This window comes from Centroberyx affinis, unplaced genomic scaffold, assembly GCF_046629955.1.
Source record: "Centroberyx affinis isolate AG114_WGS23_722 - 3 ecotype Tasmania unplaced genomic scaffold, CSIRO-AGI_Caff_v1 ptg000652l_1, whole genome shotgun sequence".
NCBI classification, from domain to species: domain Eukaryota; kingdom Metazoa; phylum Chordata; class Actinopteri; order Beryciformes; family Berycidae; genus Centroberyx; species Centroberyx affinis.
Window position 1 is genome coordinate 101,409 of NW_027279278.1, and position 26,950 is coordinate 128,358.

The following is a 26,950-nucleotide window of genomic DNA, read 5'->3' on the forward strand; positions in this document are numbered from 1 at the left end:
ACTAATTGAGACCCCATAGATTCTCCACAAGCAGGAAGATAGGCACCCATGGGTTCCCTTTCCTTTGTGTTTCTGTCAGGAGATGCAGAACGACCTGGACAGAGAGACGGCCAGCCTGCAGGAGCTGGAGGCCCAGAAACAAGACGCCCAGGACCGCCTGGAGGAGATGGACCAGCAGAAACACAAGCTAGAGGACATGCTGAACGAAGTGCGGATCAAATGCCAGGAGGAGTCTCAGATGGTGAGGAAGGGGCGGGAGGAGCTGGGGGTGGAGGAGAGAGAGAGAGAGAGAGAGAGAGGTGAAGGGAGGGAATGACGGAGGAAGAGAGTCGACCTGCGCAAACACAAACAGGCGATGTGCTGACCAATAGGAGGAGGATCAGATAATGAGAGGAGGAGAGAGGGAAAAGGGAAAGATGGATGGAGCAAAGGAGGACGAGATGGAGGGAAGGAGAATGACGTAAGAGATGTACCCAGATAACAAAAACTAGAGGACGTTCTGAGTGAAGTCAGGATCATATATCGAGAGTCAGATGGAGAGATAAGAGAGGGGGAGAAGGAATGATGAAATGAAAGAGGAGGGAGAGAGAGAGAGATAAAGCAGCAACGGACACAAACACACGACATATTGAGCATTCAAGTCAGGAAGTATTTCATTTCAAGAAATATCCCTCACCTTCTCCCAACTGAATCTGATATCCCTTCTCCTAATAATCACCTCGATCTCTCTCCTTCACTCTTATATCTTTTCCTAGAACCGCTTTTTCATGATCCATAGTCACAGGAATATTGTAAGGGCATTGTTTTATGATGGGTTTTAGTCTGGTACATGACTTGTGTTACATATCAGATAAAGTAGGTATGCCTTAAAAATCATCCTAAATCCCAAAAGTCAACCTAGTCGACATGCACATCCACACCAGAATCAAATGTTAATCAGATAGTGAGTGAGAGGAGAAAGTACAGTGAAAGATGTTTGGTCTGAAGAGCTTTCTGTACAGACTGTCTTTTTTTTTTCTACTTGAAAAGCTGAAAATAGAACCAGTATGGGCATATTCACACTGTGCCATTTATTTTCTTTAAAAAGCTCAGTGCGCAGATAATATGAAAAAAGCACTTTGTTTCCATAACGACATCAGACTATTCAGCTTGTAATGACGTGCTGTTTTGTTTCTGTCATAAAATTGATGTAGGTTACATGAATGAATAGATACATGCGTGTACCATTGCATGTGCCACTGGTTTGGTTTTCTGTGTATTCTGCTTGTCTGAACTGTTCACAGTGGTTTTCGGTGATGGAGGCAGAGGAGCCAATCAGCTGCTAGTGTAGCTCGAACTCTTCGTTGTGATTGGTTGGCTCACAAAAAAACATAGTCTAAGTCATAAGAGCTTCTCTGAAAAGTTTAAATGCTACTGTTTTGTGGAGAGCAGTGTGACAGACAGCCAGTCAGCCTGTTTGATAGAGCCATTGTTTTGCTTTGATTTGATTGGCTCATGGTCAGAGAGGGTGTACAGTGGTCAGTAGGGACAAAGCTTGAGAACAGGCAAACAAGAAAGACCATCACATGTTAGCATCTCAAAAAGCTGCGTGTGTGGCATGTGTGTGTTGCCTCTTCACCTCTCTCTTGTCCCACAGATCTCCTCCCTCCAGAGCCAGATCCACTCCCAGGAGTCGGACCTGCAGAGCCAGGAGGAGGAGCTGAGCCGCGCCAAGGCCGACCTGGGCCGCCTGCAGCAGGAGGAGAACCAGCTGGAGCAGAGCCTGGCCGCCGGCAAGATCCAGCTGGAGACCATCATCAAGTCCCTGAAGGCCACGCAGGACGAGATCAACCAGGTAGGACAGAGGGGTGATGGAGGAGGAGGAGGAGGAGGAGGGTGGAGGTGTGGGATGGAGATTGTGAAAGCCACGCAGAACCAGTTAGTTTAGGATTTGGGTGTAGGGTCAAGATTTAAATTCGAATTAGGTTTAGGTTAAGGCAAGGGTTAATCTTAAAGTTAGTTTAGGGTTATTGAATGAATGTAGTCAATGGAATGTTCTCACAAGTATAGTATTATATATGTGTGTGTGTGTGTGTGTGTGTGTGTGTGTCTTAAAGTCACCAGCAGGGAGCAGTATTGTACTACAGAATCGGCTTCTTTATTCCTGCTGTTACAGTCAACATGTGTCCTCCCATGCCACTAGAGGAACTGAAGAACAACATTTAGCTGTGTGTGTGTGTTTCACAGGTGTGTCAGTTTCATTTAGCATCATCTGCTGTTACTTCTCATCTATCTCCTGGCAACCACTCATCTCACACTCCGCCTTTAACCGCCTTTAACAAGCACACACACACACACACACACACATATACATATCCAAGCATACATACGCATACGTTCAACTTGACTTCGACTGGGCAAACACATGAAGTATGACGTGTGGAGATAGATGATATTCACCTGCATCTAATTGAGTGACCACACACACACACACACACACACACACACACGCACCAATATCCCGGAGCCTGACCGAATTACAGAGCGACAGTCTATTTTCTGCCACTACTCCTCCTCTCCAGTGGAAAGGTCACACTGGGGGTTAAAGAGACCCAGCAGTTCATCATTTCCTCACGCTCACCTGCAATAATATCCCGCCTTATTGCTTCCAGGAAAATTCATGTTGATTTTCATGACATAGTCCTCCCGGGCCTTTGTATTATTCGCGAAACCTCACGTTAGACCTGTGTCCCAGCTGTTCACCAGGCCGAGGTGCGTGCCGTGTACCCAAAACATCATGGGTTTGAATCCAGTCCTTTTATCTTCTGTTGAATGCCGGTAGCAATATTATTTCATCACTCCATTTGTCCCCAGCAGAGATGTTTATAAGTGGCTTTGATTCCATGAATGACAATTGCCATTGCCTTCACAATTTTCCTCATGTTATGATCATTTGTTATTGCTGTGATTAATACTTTTTTTTTTTTTAGATTTAATTAGACGTCATTATGCTATGATAAATCATGTAGAAAATGACTTATTTGGGGAAAAAATAAATACATCAAAAATCTTCAGCTGTTAAATTAGAACATACATACAGTATATAATATATTTCAGTCACTACAAATTATCCTAGAGACTGTATAAGAATGACTACTATAATCAGGTTTCACTTCCATCATTATTATCCCCCCACATAGCAGTACAGACAGTTCTACAACAACTGAAATCTTCCCATATGGGTCCCTGGGACTAAATCTTATCAAATGGGGGTCTGTGGCCTAATTCTTATCTATTTGTGGGTCTGTGAAATGAACACATTTAAGAAGCCGTGCCTTAAACCCCTAGATCAAAGATCCACCTCCCCTCTTCTCCGGGCTTTTCTTCTCGAAGACAACGATTTGCTTGATTAGCGTTCCTTTACTAAGTTCCTCATATGTTATTTCACAGATGCCATAATACTAAACGCAGACGGTACGATCCACAATACTTGTTCCTTTTTTACATTCAGGTTATTTACATTCTGGATTCATTCATGATGATGACGTAAAGCTGAAACATTCCTGTTCTTCTACTCATCATACTTTTTGAGTGGTTATCATACTATCTGTGTTGTTCAGTCTTCTGTTTTTGGCCTATGCACCAGTTCTGATCACAAGTGACTTTTTGACTTAATGAAAGATGCCAAAAACCCCCGTCTGTCTATCACCTGGGTTCATGAACTATGGAACTATGGACATTACTGATGCCCTACAGAGTTTTAATTCTACTTATGTGTGTGTGTGTGTGTGTGTGTGTGTCCCGCAGGCTCGCAGTAAGCTGTCCCAGATCCAGGACAGCCAACAGGAGGTTTCTAAAAGCATCGAGCAGTACAACAGCACCCTGAACGGGACCCACGGAGGCAGCATGACCAACCTGGCCGACATGAGCGAGGGCTTCAGCGACAGAGAGAACGGCGGATTCCCACCCATGGTGAGGGCAGCACAGGTGTGTATGGTTTTATTTTTTTTTTGTGTGTGTGTGTGTGTGTGTGTGTGCATACATGCAGTAAACTTTTTGCCAGGCTTCATGTGATGCTTTGAACCACATCCGCAATGTCATGTTTGATTCAGTAGGACCTTCCCTCCACGTTGAACTTCAAAAGCTTTTTTTTCTGGCCACCTAGGAGAAAGCCCGAAGCCTCATGATGTCATCCAGTTAATCTTTTTTTATCCCCTATTTTTATCCCTGTGTGTTAATTATTTCAATATCAGTCTGGACATGTTTTTAGATCATCTGGCAATTTATAATATTATCAGGTTTTATGACATTTTTGACCCATTTAAAGGGACATTTTATTATATTTAGACAAGTTATTCCATTATTCGACATTTATTACCAATTATCATATTATCAACTCCTGTTGTTGGATTTTAGTATTGGTGAAATCAGATATCAGATATCAGTGCCCTACTTTAGCCTGGATTTGGCCCGGTAATGGTAAATCCCAGCTTCTGGCTCTTTTCTTTATAGTTTCTCCATCCCCTCTCCTCCTCCTCCTCCTCCTCATGGCCCTGCCTTATTATCAGCTAGACAAGAGATTACCAGCAGTATGCAAAACGTAGCGTGCCAAATCCTTTCGCTATCACTCCTGTCATTCTAAACGTCTCTCGCTAAGACCCCGGCTATTATTTCTCTCCCTGACACTCCATTGTGTTCCCTGCAGACTTGGAGCCTTTGGGCCTTTCAGATTCCCCCTTCACTGATCTAATCCTACGGTTTAGTACCGCTCCTATTGACTTTCCTCATAATAACATCATTACCTCGGCTCAGGCCCTCTCACACCTGGCAAACAGCTCTTACTCTCGCTTAAAATTTCCACCCTAAAGCAAATTCACACATGCTGCTATGATTTTGGAGGGTTCGGTCTTGATTTGTGGACAAGTGAAACACTCCCCTTCGATGTGGGTCAGAAACAAAAGAGTAAAAGACAAGCAAATTAAACAAACACAAGACTCATTTGGGTATTGTGGTGGAGCTTGCCCATTGACAGCCAATTGGAAACTGGCTGTGTCAGTAACCATGATGATTTCACAGGGGTAACGACCAATTTTGCTAGGTTAGATTAGATTAAATGGAAATTTAAAGAACACTGTGGGGAAAATGGCTCATCTTACTGAAGGACCCTTTTTTTTATCCAAAGAGCACCCAACCCCACAATATTTAACATTAGCATTCCAACCTCCTATCTTATAAATAAATGTGTCTAGACGTTCACATTATCAGATTCACAGATGGAGTATGACATGTACAGAAATTTAAGCAGAACGTGCAGATGTGCCGTCTGGCTCATAACAGTAAGCACCATGAAGCATTAAAACTGCTTGGGATGTAAAAGCTCCAACAAATACTCTTGTGTCCACAAAACCGGCCTCCCACTCACTGTGCGACCGCTCCAGGTTTTCCACCTTGATGACAACACAGATTATAACCTTGATTCACTGGCTCCTAGTTGCAGAAGAGAGGTCTGCAAGTTCATAAATTTTGGCTGAACTGTCAACAGATCCTGGTAATAATATATACAAGTTGCGTTTTAGGGTGGATTTTCCCTTTTTAAGCTCTTTACCTGTACGCTTATAGAGAGAAAGGTCCTCCCCCTCGAGAAACACACTGGAGCTTATTCTTCTTTCTACTTAATACCTCAAAGAGATGAATGGCAGTGTGTAAGAGCGCTATGTATGGGAATGCTTGGAGATGTGTGTGTGTGTGTGTGTGTGTGTGTGTGTGTGTAAGTATGCATGTGTGTGCATCTGCAAGGTAAACCCTGGCTGAGGTGGTAAGATCACCTTTGTGGTTAGTTTTGCGTGGGAATGGGGGATTCAGCACCGTAAGAGTCCACAACAAATACAAGGTCACTGGAGCCCATTCAGAAGCTCTAAGCAGGGAAATGATACTATTGGATCTCACTCTGTTAAAGGTGCTATGTGTAGCACTGCAGCATCAATAAATCATTACCACATAACCACATTGGTACCAGAAATGTCCACTAGGTACGATATGCTTATCTCTCCAGATACAAAACCCATATATACAACCACGATACCACTTTTTTTTGACATACTACAGCAGTATAGTACCATAGAGTCTGTTTGAGATCTGCTGCATTGCTTTAGGGTACAAACGAAATTGCTTTATGGCACAAAACAGTATGAGGGCTGTTCTTCCAGACCAAACAGAGCTAAAGCTTTCAGAGTTTCTGCCAGTGACAGATGGTGGAAGGAGTGAAAGGCCGATGGAAAAATCACTTCCAACATGTTTATCCTCTTCAGTAAAGCTAGAGAGAAAACCTTTAACCAAAGATGTTTTATGTGAAATGTGGTCTTAATTTTGAGAAACACTAACAATAACACTGGCGTGATGTACAAATACCAGTCGTCTCAATCATGGTCTCATTTGTTTACAGTAATTGTTCCAAGGTATCACAATTGATTTGATAGTATTTTAAAATGCTACATGAAGCAACTTTAAGTAAGGGAAGGATATAAAATATACAGCATAGTTGGCCCCAGAAAAAATTGCCAGCCAGGTGAATGAGAGTTTAATAGGTAGGGAAAAAGTGTGTGTGTGTGTGTAATGTATATATTTGGGATCAACAGTGGGATCAGGGTCAGGGTTTCTTATTGAAACAGAGTGGAGGCCTGCTAATGAACCATAACAAGTTAGAGCATTTAGATTTAGCCCAGCACCGAGCCAGGCTGGCACGTGAAGGAAAGTCCCTGTGTGTAACCCAACACACACACACACACACACACACACACAGAGGAATGTGACTGGGCAGACGAGAGCTTCCTCTCCAGAAGGCTTTGACTCGGACCAGCTGAGAGCAGTAGAGTAGAACATACAGAAAAAGGCAAATTGCAAAAGAATGAAAATTGCTTCCCTGTTTTCTAAAGTGAAACTCGAGCTCAGTGGGACGAGGGCAGGTGTGTGTGTGTGTGTGTGTGTGTGTGTGTGTGTGTGTGTGCGCCTGCTGTCATTTGGTTTAATAACGGCAGGGGCTTTGCTCCTTCTAGACATTCTTGTGGAAGTGCCTCTTCAGTCTGAATCCTGCACTTCTGGCTGAGTGGACGGTTATTAAGATGGATGAAGCCGGTTTCATCTGGCAGGCCTGATGCAGTTAGACATACAGGAAAGTGTGTGTGTGTGTGTGTGTGTGTGTGTGTGTGTGTGTGTGTGTGTGTGTGTGTGTGTGTGTGTGTGTAAGTGTGTGCATGCATGTGTGTTTAGTTTTGTGTGAAGTTTAACATGTAGACTGTGCGAATGAGCACTTGGCCAAGTCTTAAACACAATAAACCAATCTATCTTTCTTTCTTTCTTGCTTGCTTTCTTGCTGTCTTTTTTTCTTTCTTTCTTTCTTTCTTTCTTTCTTTCTTTCTTTCTTTCTTTCTCTCTCTGCAGGAGGACCCGTTCAAGGTGAAGCCATCTGTGTTCAATAGCCAGCCTCAGGAGCTTCATACTGACCCCTTCCACTCTGAAGACCCCTTCAAAACAGACCCCTTCAAAGGTTCTCACTGTCCCCCTCTATCTATTTATCTGTTCTCCCTCTCTCTCTCTCTCTCTCTCTCTGCTCTGTCTTTTCCCTCAGGGTACATTATCCTCCTCTTCTCAGACTGACCCTTGTGATCCCTCCCTTCTCCTCTGTCATCCATCTGTCCTGCCTCTCCCCTTTTCCTCTTTTTCTCGATGATGGTCTTCATCTTCAACTTTATTCTACTTGATTCTCCTCTCCTCTCCTCTCCTCTCCCCTCCTCTCCTCTCCTCTCCTCTCCTCTCCTCTCCAGCTTGGCTGACTCTGTGTTTACCGAGTGCCCTGTTGTCTGTTTATCTTCAGTTTGCTGTGTAATTTGTTCTCTCTCTCCCCCAGGCAGCTTGTTTGTCCTCAGCTTGCGTTGGTCTCTGACTGTCTTCTATCCCTTCCTCTTCCCTTCCTCTTTGTTTTCCTCCCGCTCTTCCCCTCCTCTGCTTGATTCCTCTCCTGTAGGCGACCCTTTCCAAAATGATCCTTTTGCAAAGCAGCCAGCGGCATCCACAGGTATTTACTTAGGGAAAAGACTTGTGCTATAAAGCTTTTTGGTGGAGCATTTTCACTTTTTAGCATGCACAATTCTGTAGAACTTCAGTAGCTGCCAACTCCCAATATTAGGTACCCTGGGGATTTGGCTTTATTTCTCACTTTCTAAATCTGGTTATAGGTATAGGCCTTAATAACAGCCAGTGTTGGCTGTGGACTGTTCATCCACTCCTTATAGTCCAGGCTAGAAATTGACCAGATCGTTCAGATATCTGTAAAAGCACCAAATGTAAGAGAAACAAGAACATTGCCATTTTACTGTCTTTCACAGAAATGGCAATAGTCTCAGTTCTGCTTCAGTTTTATTTCAGTTTCATTCTATTTCTTTACACACTATAAATGAACTTGCCATTAAATGATGATCTGAAAAGTTTATGATGTCCTTAACACCTTTGTATTCCTTGGCCATGAAAACACACTGTAGGTGTGTAGACATATTTTTTCAATCCTGTCATGATCAGTTCAGCAGATGTGGAGGAAAACGTATTTGCTGGCAGTGACGGACAGAAAAATGTCCCGCCACGGCCAATCAGTGCCATTTTTACGATGACTCAAATTCCATTCAGGTGTGGAACTGTGCATGTATGCTGTTGTTAGTCCTTTTAGGTAAAGCTGAATGATTCATGTGCATTTCACCGGGACTATATTGAGGTATTTGAGCAATGAAAAAAAACATTACTTCTCAATGAAATATTGCTTTAAGCCCGGTCTTGGACTGAGAAGTACATTGAGCAATGTGTCTTATTTTATGAAGTGATGATTATGTTTTTTTTTTTTATTTGATTAAACCCTTGTCAGGGAAACTGCTCCATTATGTCACATACAGGAGTGTTTTATGTTTTTGTCTCTTTTCAACTGGACTTCTGAACACACCTTTGTGTTTTGTTGAGTGATTGCAGTATGTTAGCGATTTGGTAAAATATTTCCAGTTATCTTGCATATTTGCTTTGGCCTGTATGGAAAAACCAGAAGTGGGCGTTATGCACTTTTGGTACCTATTGAATACGAGTTGAGCAATTGCACTTTAGGGGCCGGTTGAGTAATTTAAAAAGGATTTCAAATGTGGATGTTGGGGGGTGTTTCACATTGAAGACCAAAAGTAAATCAAACCAAGCAAAAACCAAGAAACTTAGTAAATGGCTTCTTTAAAATGATTCTAAGTTGCCCACGACTCATCTTTTGGTGGCAGCCTTGTGTTTTGTTGACGTCCCCGTACATGTGTGCAGCAGCAGTGTGTGTGTGTGTGTGTGTAACTGTGGCTTCCCTCACACTTCCCTCTTCGGTGATATTGAGGAGTTTCACTTCTCTACTCGCAGCGCTGCGAGGAGATGGAGATCGGTGATGGAAATCAGCCTTTTCACATGCAGCAGCACTGATCGAAACCTTAACATCTCACACACACAGATAAACTCCCGGTGACAGTGACTTTCTCAGGCTCGTTTCCAGTACTCCCCGGTGCAGACCCTAGCGCAGCGCGTCGTGTTTGTTCAGCGGCACGGTTCACTTCAGATCGGCCCGGTTTCATATACTTACATCTGAAACATTCCCTTTCTCAGTTGCCTTTTTCGAGTCGTCCCCTAATTTGCAAACCCCACTCCTCACCCATCTGGTTTTCCAGGTTGGCCAAAGCAAATATCCATCGCAACTGTAAATATTTCATCCAGCGAAATCTTTGACTCGCGGCCAGACCCCAGTGGTGTCTGATGTTGGGTGTTAAGGAGAAACCCACCGACTGATATTTGTACTCTGGCCTCTCACCAAGTCCCGGGTTCATGACCTCCTCACCGTAATTATCCACTAGATTTCATAGAACAATATTGACCGAATGCCTAATGTTATTATGACTGAGGCGGCGGCCAAGTAAGCGTCACTGTTTCTTGTTACTCCTGCATAACGTAGGATGCAAAAGGTTGTAAGGGTTAGACTACATATACAGAGAGGTTTGCACCCAGAGGATAAGCCGAACCACTCAGGCTGTTATTGGTTCATGATAAATATCGTTTACGCTGGGAAACAACTGCGTGCGGACTCGCCAAATAGCTCAGAAACAACCTGTCAACAGCAGCGCTACCGACTCCCTGAGCCAGACCGTACATGAGTTCCCTAATAACGGAGACCTTCCAGCTGAGAACTTCCAGAGATGTGGCTATAAATTTAACTTCAGTCTAATTGTCACATGTTGCAACATTTTGATGCTTTGCACAAAATGGATTTTAAGATGCTGTCAAAATGCGTGATATTCTCGAGAGCACCGTTACTCAGACTTGCAGTCGGGAACCGGCGTCTGTCATCGGAAATTGATGAGCGGTCCCCGGTTGCGTCATCTGGCATGAAAGAAAATGAGTCTGACAAGTCTGAGAAAGACTAGCTTGAAAAATTCAAGTTTAATGGTCTCAGCTCGTCTCCTGATTCAGGAGTAAGGCACATCGAAGCCGCAGTTCACATCCCCCGCCTCTCTGCCCCAGATCCGTTTGGAGGAGATCCGTTCAAAGAGACGGACCCGTTCAAGGCCTCGTCGGAGGACTTCTTCAAGAAGACCACGAAGACGGATCCCTTCTCCACGCCAGACCCCTTCAGTAAAAGCGCCACGTTACCCTCCAAGGTGCTTGGTGTTTGAAATTATTTTTGTGGCACAACATAATGTGCAAAAAATTCAAAGACTGCACACATTTTTTTCCCATACAATCAGGATATGATTTTGAGTGTGAGTTTTATTATTAACATTAACAAACTTCTGTATGTTCTGTATTCCCTCAGCAAACCAGTCACTTTACAAGCAATGACCCATTCTCTTCAACCAGCCCAAAACCCAAAGGATCAGGTGTGATATTATTCTCTATTCTCTATTTCCTCCCACATCTACGGTGTATGTGCAGAACATTTAGGTTTTTCAAGTTCATCAAAATTCTAAGGAATCAGTACAAGTTGTGCATTCTCTGTGGTTCAAAGCTGACGGTACAGGCTGTGCCCACAATTTGTCTGCTTTCACGAGGTGTCATGACACTGTGAAAAACGTTTCTTTTTCCAACTCTGTAAGCTGTTTTTAACATCTTAGGTGTTGTTCCCACAGTCACACAGAACAGGTCACAGTTTCTATTCCACTGAGCCAGGAAGCAAGTCCTTAATGCATGTGTGTGTTTTTTTTTTGTTTTTTTTTCTCTAATTGTTTTTTGTGTACGTGTACTTTTTTCAGTATTTTTTTAAATTAGCAATTTTATTTTTACTTAAGTGATTTGACTGAAGGAAAGTACTTTGCTATGTTTTAAATCACCTCAGTGCACAAATGTTGTAGGCTATACATAAGCATTGCATAAGAAACTGACAAGTCAAAAATTGGCCAATAGTGGTGCAGCAGTGTCAGCAGTGAATAGTCAGTCAGCAGAGAAGAGTAATCTGTCTTTATTTATGCTGCTTAAGTTTTTTACAATTAAAAGAACTTTCAGAATTGCATGAAAAAGATCTGCAATGATGTTTCCTTTTGTAAAAAAAAAAAAAAATATTGCCTTTTAAATTAGCCACTTTTACTTTAGCTGACGTAGTTTTTTTACACCAGTTAAGTTTCAGCAAAGTAATAGTATTTCTAGAATGACTAGTTGTGCTGAATGTTGATATATCTTCAAGTTCACACTTTCTCCAGCAGTAGTGGTTACGATCTTGTTGTGGTGGCCCAACACTTCTGAATGAACACTGTGAAAACGCCGCACGTCCGCTATCAGTCACAGCGCTGAACCTCTGACAGAATCAACTCCCTCTCAATCAGCTGTTTGTTCTCCACTCTAGCGCAAGAAAAGCTCTTTCATTTTCTCCAGGATATTAATCTAGTCCACACAAACACACACGCGCGCGCTCTCTCGGTCAGCTGGAGCGCCGCAGTGATTGTAGGAACCCAAGCCTGTCGCCACACTGGGACCACTGTTTCCACAGGCTCAGGTTAGCATGTTGTTTGCCTATTAAACCCATGGCTGCGGAGGAGAGGTGTCACGACCGCACGCCCCATGCCAGCGTTTTCTCTTGAAGTTCACTTCCAAGCTCATATTCTTCATACGTGGTGATAGATCAAATACTTTGGCTAAAGCCAGACCGAAGTCACCCTGGCTATGGTTACGCCTGGCATTTTAATGCGATTTTTGAGATGTGATTGTAAAGATCAGGTTTTCACTGTGAGTCTACACTTGACCTTTATGTGTCTCCTGTGGCTGATTTTATTTAACTCTGTGTCTGCATTACTTTCTCCTGCTGTCCTCTCCATATCTTTACACTGCTTATATGCACATTGTGGGTGTGTTGCCTCCAGACTGCGTAGATTCCGTCAGTCTTGGCGATATTAAGTGATTGTAATTGTCCTGTTTTCAGATCTGTTTGGTACGTTGGACCCGTTCGGCAGCGGGTCGTTCAGCAGCAGCAGTAACAGCACCGGGGGGTTCGCAGACTTCAGCCACATGTCCAAGCCCAGAGACCCCTTCGAAGGCCGGGCCAGCTGGCTGCCAGATTACCAGAAGGTACCGGGAGCCAAAAGTCAACCTGAAAACGGTAGTCAGAACATCAGGACTACCTGCTCTGTCCTGAAATAGACCAGGGCTTCTTCCCCAAATAGACACAAATTCATTTATAAGATTAAGAACCATGATCTAAATTTAAGGCCTTCAAAATAATTGAAATACCTAAAATACGGTTATCAGAGGTGTTTTTTCACCATCAATGCAGAACAGGGTAAGTAGTACCATATGAATCACATTTGCTTAAAATAAACACAGTTGGACTTCATGCCTCTTAACTATTAATTTCCTAGTGTTGTTTTTCTTATTCTGCCCATTTAATGTCTTAAAAAGACTTAAATTTGGCATTCTGAAACCTCCAGATACCCCGAAAAAGCAGCACTCTGAACTCTGCAGAACCCTGTAACAGTATTACCTTTGTCTGTTTAGTTTTTCAGTCTTGTTCACATCAGCAGTGTCGATTTACAAGTAGCCCACCTGACCTGATGTGAACCAGCACCGGAGGACAGATGTGAAATAACCGGCTGCCGAATAGATTATACAGCGCAAGAACTATCGCTGAGCTCTGATAGAACCGCATCCTCTCTCTCTCTCTCTCTCTCTCTCTCTTGCTCCTTTCTCTCTCTCTTTCCAGTCAGGTTTTGTGGACGACCCTTTTAGCAGGAAGAACGACACACCAGCTCTACCACCGAAGAAGAGCGTTCCTCCAAGACCCAAACCTCCCAGCGGTGAGTCGAGAGAGTAGGAGAGAGAAAGAGAGGCTTTAGAGGTGAAAGAAGAGAACGGGGGGAGGGAGTAAGAGAGCATTATATAACAGGTAGTTTTCAACCAAGCCCTCTGACTGGTCAAATAAACATTCCAACAGTGCTTTATAAGACCTTAAAACACACTTAGTTGTGCCTTGTGACAAAATTCATCACCATAAAATTCATCACCATCATTTCTCCTGTGTTTAATTCTTTAAAACTAATACTTTTCAGACAGCACACATATGTCGGTAGCCGTTTATAAAAGCCATGATACCTGAGAGGGGATTCTTTACTGTCATTACCACATCACCATCATACCTATAATCACCACAAAAATGCCTCGTGTGTCACTCGAAAAAAAAAAAAGCAAATAATTGAATGAAGGAATGCCATTTGAAACGAGGGGTGCAGATTGAGAATTAGGGGGAGGGAAAGACGAGGAAAGAAAGAGGAAAAATAAAGGGAAGGGTGGTGAGTAAGAAGTGAAAGAGAAACAGTGTTGCTCAAACTGGGGTCCAGGGACCAGTGCTGTTGACATAGAGGTAAATGTGTAGCATTAGTTCAGTGCAAATCAGCATTGGTTTTAATGTAATGTAATGGTCCTGAAAAGACTGAGAGACACTGGACAGAAAGACTATACTGGACACAAACATTTCAGGTTTCGTTATCAATAATCATAATTAGCTAAAACGCTAACATATCACACAGATTACTGCTTTTGTAACCAGTTCCCATGGGCTCCAAGTATCATGTTTTAGTCTGAACATTAGTTTTAGCTTTTACTTCACTCTTACTTCCTGTACTTTTGTGCCAACTTAATGTTTTTACATTCTTTGCCAACAATATGGGTCAATTTGCTCTCAGTTCTGCTTTATAGCTTGCTGATTGTTCACTATTCCCGTCTCATTTCACTGTTTCATAGTTTCAATCATCGGTTGAAGTTAGGGTCAGCCACTGGCCAAAAGCTGGTAATGTTTTTTTCTGTGGCTGATAAGTAACTTGTGCCAGTCACTTTGTCAGAAAAAGTCCTTATGTAGCTGAGAATTTAATTTGTCATATAAAACTGAATCCACAAGCCGCTGTAGCCGGTAGACTAAAAAGTTTACCTTGGTTTGGGTGTCTAACCTTGTTTTCCCAACATGCAGTGTCTGCTGTAAGCAGAAGCAGAGCAGGACTGAGTAAGTATGGTAACCGCCATGCAGTGCTATACCAGCATACCTAGCATACCATACAACTACCTAGCCATAGTGCCACCACTGCACATTTTGTTGTGCCACAAGATAGAATTAAAACCAGCTTTTTCACCGGAATATCCTAAAACTGTTTTGCAGTAATTTGAAATTCCATCATGGACTTTTGAACATTTTACCTTTGCATCTCTCCTTTTATTGTTACAGTTTGACATCTCTTCTACATCCTATTTTTGTAGTACAGTAAAATGTGCAAGGAGTTACAGAGAATGTAGACTGTACATCTGTGCTGTGAGATTATCAATGCCCCAATGGTAGATATTAGAGTAGAGTGAAGAAGCTGTTGCAGTCATGTGTAGTGCTGAAATGTATGTGCTGCCTTCCCTGTGACCTCCTCTAGTGATAGTTTGGCTTTCTATAGAAAGCAGGCTCTTTTAAACTCTTGCTCTGATCTGTAAACAGGAAAGAGTGTCTTTGTGGGCACAGAGTAGATAGCAGTCTCGCCTTTGCCAAGCCAGTGGTATCACACTTTGGTCGAGTTGACAAACGTCAATTCAAACGTCAATTCAAACGTCAATTCAACGTCAATGCTTGTTAGGATTTAGTCGAAAACTAATGTGCTGTCATTAGCAAACAAACTGTACTTTCTATTTACAGTCTCAAACCTAGCTCGGTTCATCTGTGTGGTTTGTGTTAGTGTTAAATATTCAGTAAAAATGAGAATATGTTGCTCAACTGTGACCACACACTCTGCTTTTACACTACTCCACAAGCTTGCTTACTCAGCTAGTCTAGAAGGGAACTAGTGAAAAGGCTGTTTTGAGCTTTGAGGTATTTTTTTCAAATTGTCCAACAAGGATAATCAGTTACACCAATAGCTGTCAGCCACAGTCATATCATCTATTAACTTACTCAAGATCCTAATGTACACAGGGCCACATCTAAAATACAATTAAATACAATTGCCCTTAATGCACCTTTTAATTTTGGTGACCACTATATTGTGTTTGCCATTTTTAACTAACTAATGTTCTTGTGTGTGTGTGTGTGTGTGTGTGTGCATGTGTGTGTGTGTGTGTGTGTGTGTGTGTGTGTGTGTGTGTGTGTGTGCGTGCACGTGTAAAGGTGATGTGTAAGAGCATATGATCTGTGGTTTGCCTGGTTGTTGTTCTCAGCCACACCCTGACATGCTTCCTCTCTCTCTCTCTCTCTGTGTGTGTGTGTTTGCGAGTGTGTGTGTGTGGTTCAGAGGAGGTCAGGCTGCAAGCTGTGTGATGTGGGCAAATGGTGCTGCAGAGACCCAGTGTTGCCACCGATGCACAAACAAACCCCGTCCTCCTCCTGTTTCTTTTTGTTTGTCTTTTTCCACTCCATCTCTCTCAAACACTCTCTTCTCTCTCACACACACACACACACACACACACACACACACACACACACTTGCATATTCCCTCTTGCACAGTCTGTCGCCGTCTCTCTGATCATGAGGTGTGAACGGAGTGTGTCTTAGATAATCCAAGGCGAGGCCTCTGCAGGCATAATAACCGTTGGTGCATTGACAGTGCGATTATAAATAATAAGGCATTATTCTGGGCACATAGCTGGAAATATATTTGTTTTCAAGAGGTTCAACTCTGAATGCAGCATGTAAAAGCCTGTGGCATACATCGCAAATAGATGTCGCTAACGATGTGTAGGATGATTATGAAACAGGGTGGAGCTCGCATTTGTGGTTACTCAAGTGTGTGTGTGTGTGTGTGTGTGTGCGAATGTGCTTATCTATATATATATCTTTGTGTGCTTGTTCAATTTACTGAAAGAGAAAAACTGATTTCCAGGCATGCAGGCATTGCTCAGCGTTGCGAGTGTGAAATGAACTGCTCACCCACGAACGACTGGGTTATCTGGGTAATGGGGGCCAAAACCGGATGGGTACGTTGTATGACAACGGTTCGACTGTGGTTTTAACACCTACACCGAGAGCACGTTAAACTCTTAACGTTCCCACGAGCCTCTGCCAGCCTCAGCTTTAACTCAGTGTGACCTGCCTTGACAGACACACCAGCTCTATAATTATTGTCTAATTTAATTTTTTTTTGTTCATTTATGATTCATTTAGTGCCCTGCAGCGTAGTCGAGCTTGAAAAACCGGACCTTTTTTTAAATGGAAGGTGGTATTTTTATAGTTATTTCCAGGAAAGTGTTGCACTATTAGGTCTTTAGGGCAAGCAGACTGTCTATTTCAGGGTGTCTGCAGGTATTCAAGGACTTAAATATAATATAAATATAGCCTTTAGGTCTTCTATGCAGTTTCAAAGTTGTTTTTTTTCCAGATCACTTCTTCCTAATTGAGATATGAAGGGTTCTGTTCACACCAGAGCAAGCACATGCTTACATTAAAACTAATGATACGAGAGAATTATTCCCCTAAGACTCTCATATTAATGACCTTCCACAAATTAATTCAACAGCATAACTGTTATTTAGCAAGTTGTATCAGCTGTGTTTTTTTTTCATGTTTGCATTACAATTTGCATAGATAATCAGTGGTGCAGTAAAGCATGTCGAAATCAATCTAGGCTGTTATCACCAATGTGAATGACATCGGTCGGTAGCTGGTGAGCTGGTGAACCACACCGACAATTGGTGATGTGGGTAGAGACCCAACCCATTGGTTTACCAGGAAACCATTCAAAATGACTTCTAACATTGTAGGCTCACACGTTTGGTTTGGGTATTTTGGGTGTTGGCTTTTTAACTATTTGTGCAGTGTTGTTTTTATTCACAGTGTGAGAGCAGGTTCATATTTTTCCGTAGGATGTAGGCCTGTGTGAGATCATTTAAAGGGTTGGATGTGTATTAAGCCTCGATATGAGTAGTTTTGGCGTGCCACAAGTAGAGCTGAAACTTGTGTGGCTTTCAAAAGCTTTAGTATCTTTGATATCACGACCGAGGTAAAAGCAGGGGGAGGGCAGAGGAACGAACACGAGCAAAAACTGAGCGTGAGAATGGTTTGCTATTTTGATCCACAACAAATCAGATCGTGGGTTATCAGAACATAACTTAAGTCACTAAGATGAACATTACTCATACTTACTACATACATACTGAGTTACACAGTGCTTCACAATGTGTCAAAAGAAGATACCAACATCACACTTAACACACACCAGGACAAGTCAAACGACATGCCTCGAGTCACAACAAGACTTACATCAATCCAGGCAAAAATAACAATGAAATACCTTGGAGTAGAAATAGGTTTGAAGACATGGTGTTTGCATAACAAGACTGAATGGTTTGACATGTTGATTGAATTTCAAGTGAGGATCAAAAATGGTTTTAGAAACAGATTTCCAAAGACAAGAGCTTCAGTTTTATTGTAGTTTAACTGAAGAAAGTTTGTGTCATCCAGTCTTTGACTGCAGCTAGACATTCATGCAGAGTGAATACATTTGTGTATCATCAGAATATTAAGTATCATCAAGTGGACAGTAGGACAAACACATATGTGAAACAACATCCACCAACTCATGCAGAGAAATAGCCGCAAATTGGTCCAGTAAAACGGGACAAGGAAGGTATGTAGCTGTAATAATGAGTCTCAATATCTTTCAGCCAGCAGTGAACACACACACACACACTTACTTTATTCACATTCTCCTCTGTAGATATGTGAGACTTGAGACTTTTCAAAGCCTAAGTCTCCTTCACTCCAAAGTGAAGCAGTTTTCTGTTCCCAGAAGCACCTCGTCTCCTATGTGCCCTCATTCCCTTTACAGATCTGTTAAAAGGACGCCTTGACATTTCCGAAGTGGCCTCTTTAAAATCTGTGCCATACACAGGCCGGGCCCATTGGTTTCAGTGACGAACGCTAGCAGTGTTAACAAGCCTTTACTGGGATGACTGACAAATAGAGAGACATAATTTGACATGTGTCTGGTAAGGAAAAAAAAAATGTCACAGCGTTCCTTTAATAAACGACCCTCTCCCCACCCCACCTCCCTCTGCTGTGATCTCTCCTTCTTCTTCTTCTGACTTGTTCCACTCTTCCGTGTCCTCAGGTAAGAGCACGCCAGTGAGCATGTCCGGCGCGGGCGACCCCGCCTCCAAACCCTGCGACCCCTTCCAGCCGTTCGGGGGCGACGCCGTCGACCCCTTCCAGAGTAAAAAGGGCCTGGGCGACCCGTTCAGCGGCAAAGACCCGTTCGCCCCGTCCTCGGCAACAAGTAAAGCCCCTAAAGACTCTACCGTGGGTTTTGCAGACTTCAGCTCTGTAAGTTGAGATGGGTGATACTGTCTGACTCTCTGTGTCCAGACCGGGTGACTTTAGCGCACTAGAACGGCACTATCAAGGGAAATGTTGATTGACAGGGGATAGAAGGCAGCAGAGAGCCCTAGGGATTATACTGTAGTGGAGGCAATGCATCGGTGTGGTTATGACTCAAAGCAAGGGATGCACCAAGCATAGCAGCGAGCATAAACAGTTAAATTCCAGTCTAGCACTGTGGTTAGCAGATTTTTCTTATGGCTGTGTGACTTTGCTGGTTTTTATCCAAACATAGCGCATGAAAAAGGTTTACATCGAGGCAGCAAATGCTATTCCTCTTGTCCAATACATTCAACTGTTTCTAATCATATGGCTATGAAATACACGTCAGAAATTAACACACAGTATGTGAGCTGTCAATGTTTATGAACAGTTGAAATTGTGAATGGATATAACAATCAAACCCTCTCAGAATGCTCTGTTCAGAAAGAAGAGAAATGAAATGACAACAAAAAAAACAACAAGAACGATATTGTCAAATGGCATATGAGCATAAATAACAAATATAATTTAGAGCATTTATTGGCCTGTTATGATTGGCGGGCGATTGAGCGGTGCATCCCTACTTACAACCACACTGCTTATAGCTGTCGTACCCGAACACACTGCATTGGGCACTATTAATGATCTAGGGAGTTAACAAGGGCAGAACAGCACACGACAAAGGCAGCCTGTCTACTCGATGCTTCAGCCTCCTCTGCTGCAGCTCCTTCTAACCATTATCTCTGTTTCCCATGTTAACAAGCTTTTCTGTTTGTGAATAACAAGCTGCCATTTTTCCAATCTAAAACACCCCACGAGAGCTCCGACACAGCCAGGGGTTAGCCAGCATAGTTCATAACTGTTGGTGAGGTGTATAGAAAAAAAATCAGGTATATAGCTAAAGAAGTGACAGTGTACATTCATTCAGCACTGTTGGCCTCCCACTGCAGGAAAATTGTCACTGTGAGACAAATGTAAAGACATATTTGTAGTTTATGAAGAGCAATTACAAATTACTCTTTTATATACTACGTTTATGTAGTACATAAAAGAGTATGTAAGTATCCTATTAAGAGCCCCTTTTAAACTGCAACAGACAATGAAAAAGATACTAGGACTGGCAGTGAGAGTGAACCCAGAGCTAAAAGTGCCCCTATTCACCACTGAGACCATTTTTTTTTAGTCCACTATAAATTCTAACTGGGTGCTGCTGAGTGCTTCTGAAAATGCTCTATTTAAGCTGTACAGGCTCAAATTTGAGACACGTGATTGCAGCTGACATTGTTAGCGGTTGTTAATTGTGTGCATTGTAGAACATTGCACACAAGTAAATTAAGTCATGCACTTGATGAGGCTGCAGAGAAGGGCAGAGCAGAGCTGCATTGTAGATTCAGTCTCCTCGTTGTCGCGCAGGAAAGGGTGTCAGCCCTTTTTGTGGTTTTTAATGTGTGTGTGTGTGTTGGTAAGAAGATCTTAAAAACATTGTCAGGGATTCCCCTGACTTTTACAGAGGCTTGGGTGGTAATATCACCAGTTGGCATGTTGTTCATAGATAGGGAATGAAGAATCTCTAATAGGAACAAACTGCAAAAAAAAAAAAATAATGGATAGAAACGTAGATAGAAAATCACATTTTAAGTGGAAATAGGCACAGAATATGCTTGTAGTCGACTGGCTGTTCAAATGCTAGTCACAAAGGTCCCGTTTAAAAGCCCTTTAGCCCATTCTAAATAAGGTTACTCTAACGTGAGACACAGCAGTATCACTACTCGGCTCTCAGCTCTGAGTCTGTCCGCCCTGCATGGCCTTCTTATATTCGTGTGCTAGTGTGTTCACCATTTACCTAGTAGTCTGTATTTGGCTAGAGCATCTCATTTCTGCTGTCTGTCATGTCGTGCATGTCTGTTCTTGTGTGTCTTGGTGTGTCCTCTGCTGTGTTAGCTTTTACCTTGTCCCACCATCATCAATGGTTGGACCGTTTTTGCATGCGTCCTCCAAGCATGCCTTTAGTTTGCATTCGACTCGACATGACGGCTAAGGATTCTGCTTCACCGTCCGATCCTTTGACTAAACCTCAGACACACTGCATAAACTAACCTGTTCACTGGGCATGAAAGAAGTGTTCGGCATTGCGAAAATGAATTCCACTCATTGTAATCAACTGTTTCCTGGTTGATGAATTCAGGTAGAATCCTATCAACGCCAAATTGGACTGTAGGGAAGGCCGCGAAGCAACTTTTGAACCATGTGACACTGGCATCCTTCATATTTCCAATACGAGTTGCCTTTGTAGCTTTGAACTATTTTTAATGAATCGTACATTTCACTGATTCATTCTACCACTAATTCTGAAGGGTTTGTTTTAGTAAGGTTCTGTTGCATCCTTTTCTCCGCAGTTGCTAAATCGAACCTGAACTCCGACAAAACCATCTCATTCCTACCTTTCCCACAGAAGTATCCCCTTTATGAAAATCGAGTAATATGCTAATTCCCGTAAAAAAAATCATCTATCCGCTGCATTTTCATCGGGTGTCCTTGTGACATGGTCTTGCCTCAAACCTCGGACGTTTATGGTGAAGCATTATTTCTTGAAGATCTGGGTCAGTAGACAGTGATTCCTCTGTAATCAGCAGAGTGTAGTACTGGAATTGAGTACTATTCCCATTTTAAAATAGACTGGGAGGATTTCAGTCAAGATCCTACTTGACCCAGCTCTGAATGTCTTCAGCTGCATGTCGGACACATTTCCTAGTGCTCCACATCTGCAAATGAATACATAACATGTACAACTATGTCATGGTGCCATCATACAAATGCAATGGAAATGCCCTCATTTCTTTATCTTTTTCTCACTTCCTTTGCATGTCATATCTGCTTGTGGTAGAAATACGTGTTTATCCACGTTTTTTTTCTGCAGTGCTCAGTGTTGCTTGTGTGTACTTGAAGGGATGAAGTGACATTTTTATTTTAGTCCATTTATCTTCCCTGTGGCACTTGGTCACAATGTTCACTTCAGTTAACCCAAAAGTGGCTTGTTAGCATTCGTCAGTGAAACTAATGGGCACTGCTAGCTAGCTTGGGAGCGCGAAGCTAGTAGAATCCCATGATTGCAATGACAAATGCTAACATGCTCTTTCAGGGTTGCGGAAGGAAAACATTTTTGAAAGAAGACTAAACTGAGAATATCCAGATATCCCTTTAAAGTGGCTGTGTGCTGTGGTGTGATGTCCTGTAAACTAGCCTAGATCAACACGGTGAATTTAGGGATTTCTGGTTTATAATTCCTCTGTTGTTCTGTAATCCATCTCTCTGACAGGACCCGACAAAGTCAAGGTAAGAGAGTTCAAAATTCACACAAGTAGTCTTACAATATATTATGTTGATAATCTCAATTCAAGCCTTTTGAAAGCTCATATGCTGCGTTCCATTCAGAGTCGGAGGTCGGAAATTCCCAGCTGGTCATAATTACAACCTTGGAGAACCCAGGGGAGAAACATGGATGACATGAGATTTTCTTTGCCCAACATAAAATACTGTTCTCCATGCAACAGCTGACACAGCATGCGCGTGTCAATATATGGCAATGTTAGCTAGCTAGTCAGCATAGAACATTAGCAACTGTAAGCGCAATGCATTTTTATATCATGTGATGCTGAAAATTGAAGTTAAATGAAGGTTAATAAACCTGTTGATGTCAGATAACTGCATCTCTGAAATGTCAGGGTTGAGAAATCTTGTTTCTACTTAGAATTCCAACTTGAAGGGCCGTTCCATTTTTCTTAGTAGGAAATTGGAATTTCCAGCTTTCTGTCATCTCTGGAACGCAGCAATAAATTAGATAATAATTAATTAATAAATGTTATGTTTGAGTCAGTCTTGGTGCCGTACTTTTCTAGTAGGAAATCTCTCTGGTTGTGCTGATGCATACTGTATTGTTTCTTACTCTTAGGCACATTTTTGGTGTGAAAAGGGTCTTGGGTTTTATTTGAACTGGCATTAAAGCACCTTAAATGTAGCTTTCAGAAACCTGTAGTCACCCTGTGGTCACTTTGCACTGGCCCTCTGCTCACAGATCTCAACACAACTCAACTTTCCAACACTCAAAAGTGATTGTATTTTTAGCAAATGACTGAAATGTAATCACACTTTGGTTTTATTGGTTTGGTGAGTCGGTGGGAAATTACCACCAGCTGCCAGAAGCCTTGGTAAATTTTGACCGTGGCTGGTAAGTTAGTCTGCTAGTCTCTGCCAGTAACCAATCATCATGTGGAGGTTCTATTCTGCTCTAAACATCTAGTTTACGGGTAATGTTTTTTGGGGAATTAGTAGGCCTGTGGTGGCATGCAATCACAAGGTTTACATACTACATTTCTGTTATTCCCCCAAGCAATGGAAAAACTTAATGCCTGACGTTGGTTTATTGGAACTCTAGACTGTATTCTAGTGTACTCTGTCTGTGTCTCTGTTCATCTCTATATCTTACTTACTCCCTCCATCTCTCTCTCTCTCTCTCTCTCTCTCTCTCTCTCTCTCTCTCTCTCTCTCTCTCTCTCTCTCCCTCTCTCTCTCCCTCTCCATAGTTTGGGAATGAGGCCCAGCAGTTGGAGTGGGCTAAGCGGGAGAGCGAGCGGGCCGAGCGAGAGCGCCTGAAGAGGCTCAGGCAGCAGGAGCAGGAAGACCTGGAGCTGGCCATCGCCCTCAGCAAGGCAGAGATGTCAAACGCATGACCTGGAACACACACACACACACACACACACACACACACACAGCACAGCGCATAGGCAGGCTAACATGCAGACACATACTCTCCGACTGACACACAAACTTACACACACAACCACGTAGAGCTGATTGACATCTAAATATTCAGATAGACACAAAGCACATCAATGGACTATCATTCTAGTGTTCACACAAACTTGTGCACCTGTAAACACACACACAGACACGACCTCCACTACAGGCATTCCCCACACTGAGTTACTGAACAAAGCAAAAAGAAAAAAAAAAAAAGGAAAAACTAAACCGAACTTGCGTGCGGGTTTGGGCACTGATCCTGCGTAGAAAACAGAACTATATATCCCACCGCGGGTTCGAGAACTGAATCCGCAGCAATCACAGCGAAACTCTCCTGCCGATACGAACGGATAGAAAATTGAAGGATGAACGGAGAGATGGAGGAGAACGCAAGAGAGAGCTGTCGGGGCTTGACGTAAGCGAACTGATGCACTGCGTATATGCACTATAGTGGCTGAATGGTAATGTGACGGTGAATAGGACTAACGTGATGTCTGGTGTCAAGAGCATGGATCCACTCACTGGACTGGCCGGACTAGCCGACCGACGTTCGAAGAAAACCTTGATATTTTGAATTTCAGTCCGTTTTTTTCTTCTCCAGCTTTTGTCACATCGTGGGGAAATAAAACCTGTGAGTAATGCTAGATGTAAGCTAACGTTTTTTTTTTTCCTCGAGCTTTTGTCACATTGTGGGAAAATAAAACCCACAAGTAATGCTAGCTGTAAGCTAATTTCATTAGCTGCTAGCTAACCGAAATTGTTAGCTTACACAGTTTCAGCATTTCAGCGTGAAAAGAGCCAATACAGAAACTTTTCCCCATAGTGTAACAAGCACCTGGTGAAGAAAGATAATGCTAGAAGTCAAAATGGCAAGGTATTTCTTTAAGAAGGGATTTTTTTCCCAAGACTGAATAGGCGTGATATGGATATATCATTGAGTTGCTGATGATATTGACCATGTCTGTTGGTATTCAGTGTTGACTTGCTATGCTGGTAGAATTATGTTAAAGAATGAGCTATTATTTCAGTATTTGGGTTCTTATGAATGTGGAGCCACCATTTGGAGAAGACCGTCTTTGGCGGCCTTCTCCAAGTTGAGATTGAGAACAATTCTCTTTTTTTTTTTTTTATTCAGAAACACACCAGGATCTACAGTAAGATTTGACTTTTACCATAAAGTCAGAAGCGTTTATTTTTCTCTGAAATGTCCGTTCAGTTTTGAGATGGAGTCATGCAGGAAGGACGCTCGCCTCCTCTCGCTTAGTGGCTCCTCCTGTGTGAACAAGAAAAGTTTTAACCGACATTAGCAGGATACGTTGACATGTCAGCCTGTCAGTTTTACTCACCTGGCACTTGTCACATTGTGGAACGGGGGGAAAAAAATCTATTTGGTCGTCAGCTACCCTAAACAATGGCTTGCAAGCCTCGATAATGATTCAGTGCACACCGGTTTCCAAGAAGCACGACAAGCACCTGACAAATGAAAACGACCGACTGATATTTAAAATGTCACCGTATCCTTTTAACTGACAGTAACAAATTGTACAGATATATTTTCTTTGTCCACGAGTGTGAGACGGTACTGCGGAGGGTTCGGTGTGACGAGCTGCAGCACTTTCTCTCGCTCTCTGTCCAGTGTACATAGATAAAAGGAGCTAACTATGCCTCTTCTCGACAGCTGTACTTTGATCATAATGCTGTGACTCGACACGCCACACACTACATCCGACGACTGAAAGGCAAGATGAGGGAATTCACTTTTCTACATTTTACCTTGTTTTCATTTTAGAGAGCGCTGATTTTACAAGGTTTTTATTTCATGACGTGATCATTATTTTATTCATTTTGAAGTATTTTTTTGTTTTAAAAGGACATCAGAAAATGTATATTGTCTTTTTTTGTTGTTGTTGTATAATTTGAAGTTCAAACTAGCCGCTTCAGTTCTCCACAGACGAGCAGGAGCTGCAGAAGGCTTTGGAAAGGTTTGAAACTTAACTGAAATCAGGTCACCCGAGGCTGTCACGGATAAAACTGGAAATGTGTGAAAAAGTTCTATTTTTTTTTTTTTTTTTTTTTGCGGTATGATGTGTCATAGTTTGGTATCACAACATGGGCTCAACCACTCACTTTGTTTTGTTTTTATCTGAATTGTCCCTTTACTTGAACTGGTAGCTAATGCTTCAGCTTAGTAGTGAAATAGACTGAAGTCGACTCCGGTCTTTTATGTCGATTTCATCTCGGCTTTGGAACGGAACGGAGTAGATCCCGCTAAACTAACTGTGTGAAGACTTGCTGTTTTACTCAAAGCCCCTCTGTTGTATGTTGAAATGTCATGTTGTATTTTATATATGCGCGCGTGTGTGTGTATTCTGTGTGTGTCCATGACCAATCATAAGCTTCAGTCAGTGTTTTTGCCATGTGTATGCCCTGAGGTGGGACTCGTCTCGGAGCGCAGACTTTCCTCTGAGCCATATTTGAAAGCCGGACTCACACTACAGGATTTCCTCAACTAATTTAGTGTTAAAGCTGCTTTCCCCAGTCGCCGAATTTAACGCGATCACGGTGCTGGGGAAGCATCTGAAGGAATCTACGGCATGACTGAGCTATCATATGAACTGTGATTTTTACCCAGATATTATACGTGTGTGGAATTGCCTTGCTGGGTGAAACGACGGTAAAATCCTTGTAGCGTGAGTCCGCAAAATTGGGCAGAAAACATGTGGTTAAATTTAATGTTCAGTCACTAATGCTGCCAGATAGAAATGCGAACTGCCTCTCCCTGACTTCTTTTTTTTGTTTACATATCATGAAGATTTGCTGTAGCCGTTGCGAAATGTATTAATGTATGAGAGGAGTCTCCCTGGTGCATAGTCCACTTCTGTACAATAACTAACGTTAAATTAAGAGCTTTGGTCCAGCCCTTACCTGTAAAAATACACATTGACATTTTGAATCTAAGCCTGTATGTTTTTTGTCTTTGCGATATTCTTGTCACACTGGTGGAAATGTGTCTACAAGAAAAACTGCATTAGATCTGTTTACATTCCTCATTGAAACCAATGGGTACTGCTAGCCGCCAGCTACTAAGCTAGCTTGTTGCCAGCAGCACCCATTAGTTTGAATAAGGAATGTCAACACTGCTAACAAGGTATTTTTAGGTTAAACCGAAGTGCCACTTAAGAAACGTTTCTCACCACAATGTGACAGGTGCCTCGCGCAGAAAAACTAACAAGGCTAATATTCAAAACGTCAAAGTATCCCTTTAAATTTAGTCTCAGTCTGTCTGTGGTGTTTTAATCACAGCCAGATGTCTTGGC

The 26,950-nt window shown here is 42.5% G+C and overlaps 1 protein-coding gene across 1 annotated transcript in view; it reads left to right on the forward strand.

Moving 5' to 3' along the window:
* eps15l1a (epidermal growth factor receptor pathway substrate 15-like 1a) overlaps positions 1–23,563 on the forward strand; it is a 36,343-nt gene extending 12,780 nt beyond the window's left edge. The window contains exons 14-25 of the mRNA XM_071519044.1: positions 80–241; positions 1,637–1,834; positions 3,787–3,951; positions 7,417–7,522; positions 8,000–8,050; positions 10,555–10,691; positions 10,793–10,797; positions 10,855–10,910; positions 12,443–12,597; positions 13,220–13,313; positions 18,589–18,800; positions 23,417–23,563. Of these exons, the coding sequence (XP_071375145.1) occupies positions 80–241; positions 1,637–1,834; positions 3,787–3,951; positions 7,417–7,522; positions 8,000–8,050; positions 10,555–10,691; positions 10,793–10,797; positions 10,855–10,910; positions 12,443–12,597; positions 13,220–13,313; positions 18,589–18,800; positions 23,417–23,563 (1,488 nt within the window). The remainder of the gene's footprint in view (positions 1–79; positions 242–1,636; positions 1,835–3,786; positions 3,952–7,416; positions 7,523–7,999; positions 8,051–10,554; positions 10,692–10,792; positions 10,798–10,854; positions 10,911–12,442; positions 12,598–13,219; positions 13,314–18,588; positions 18,801–23,416) is intronic.
* The last annotated feature ends 3,387 nt before the right edge of the window (positions 23,564–26,950 follow it).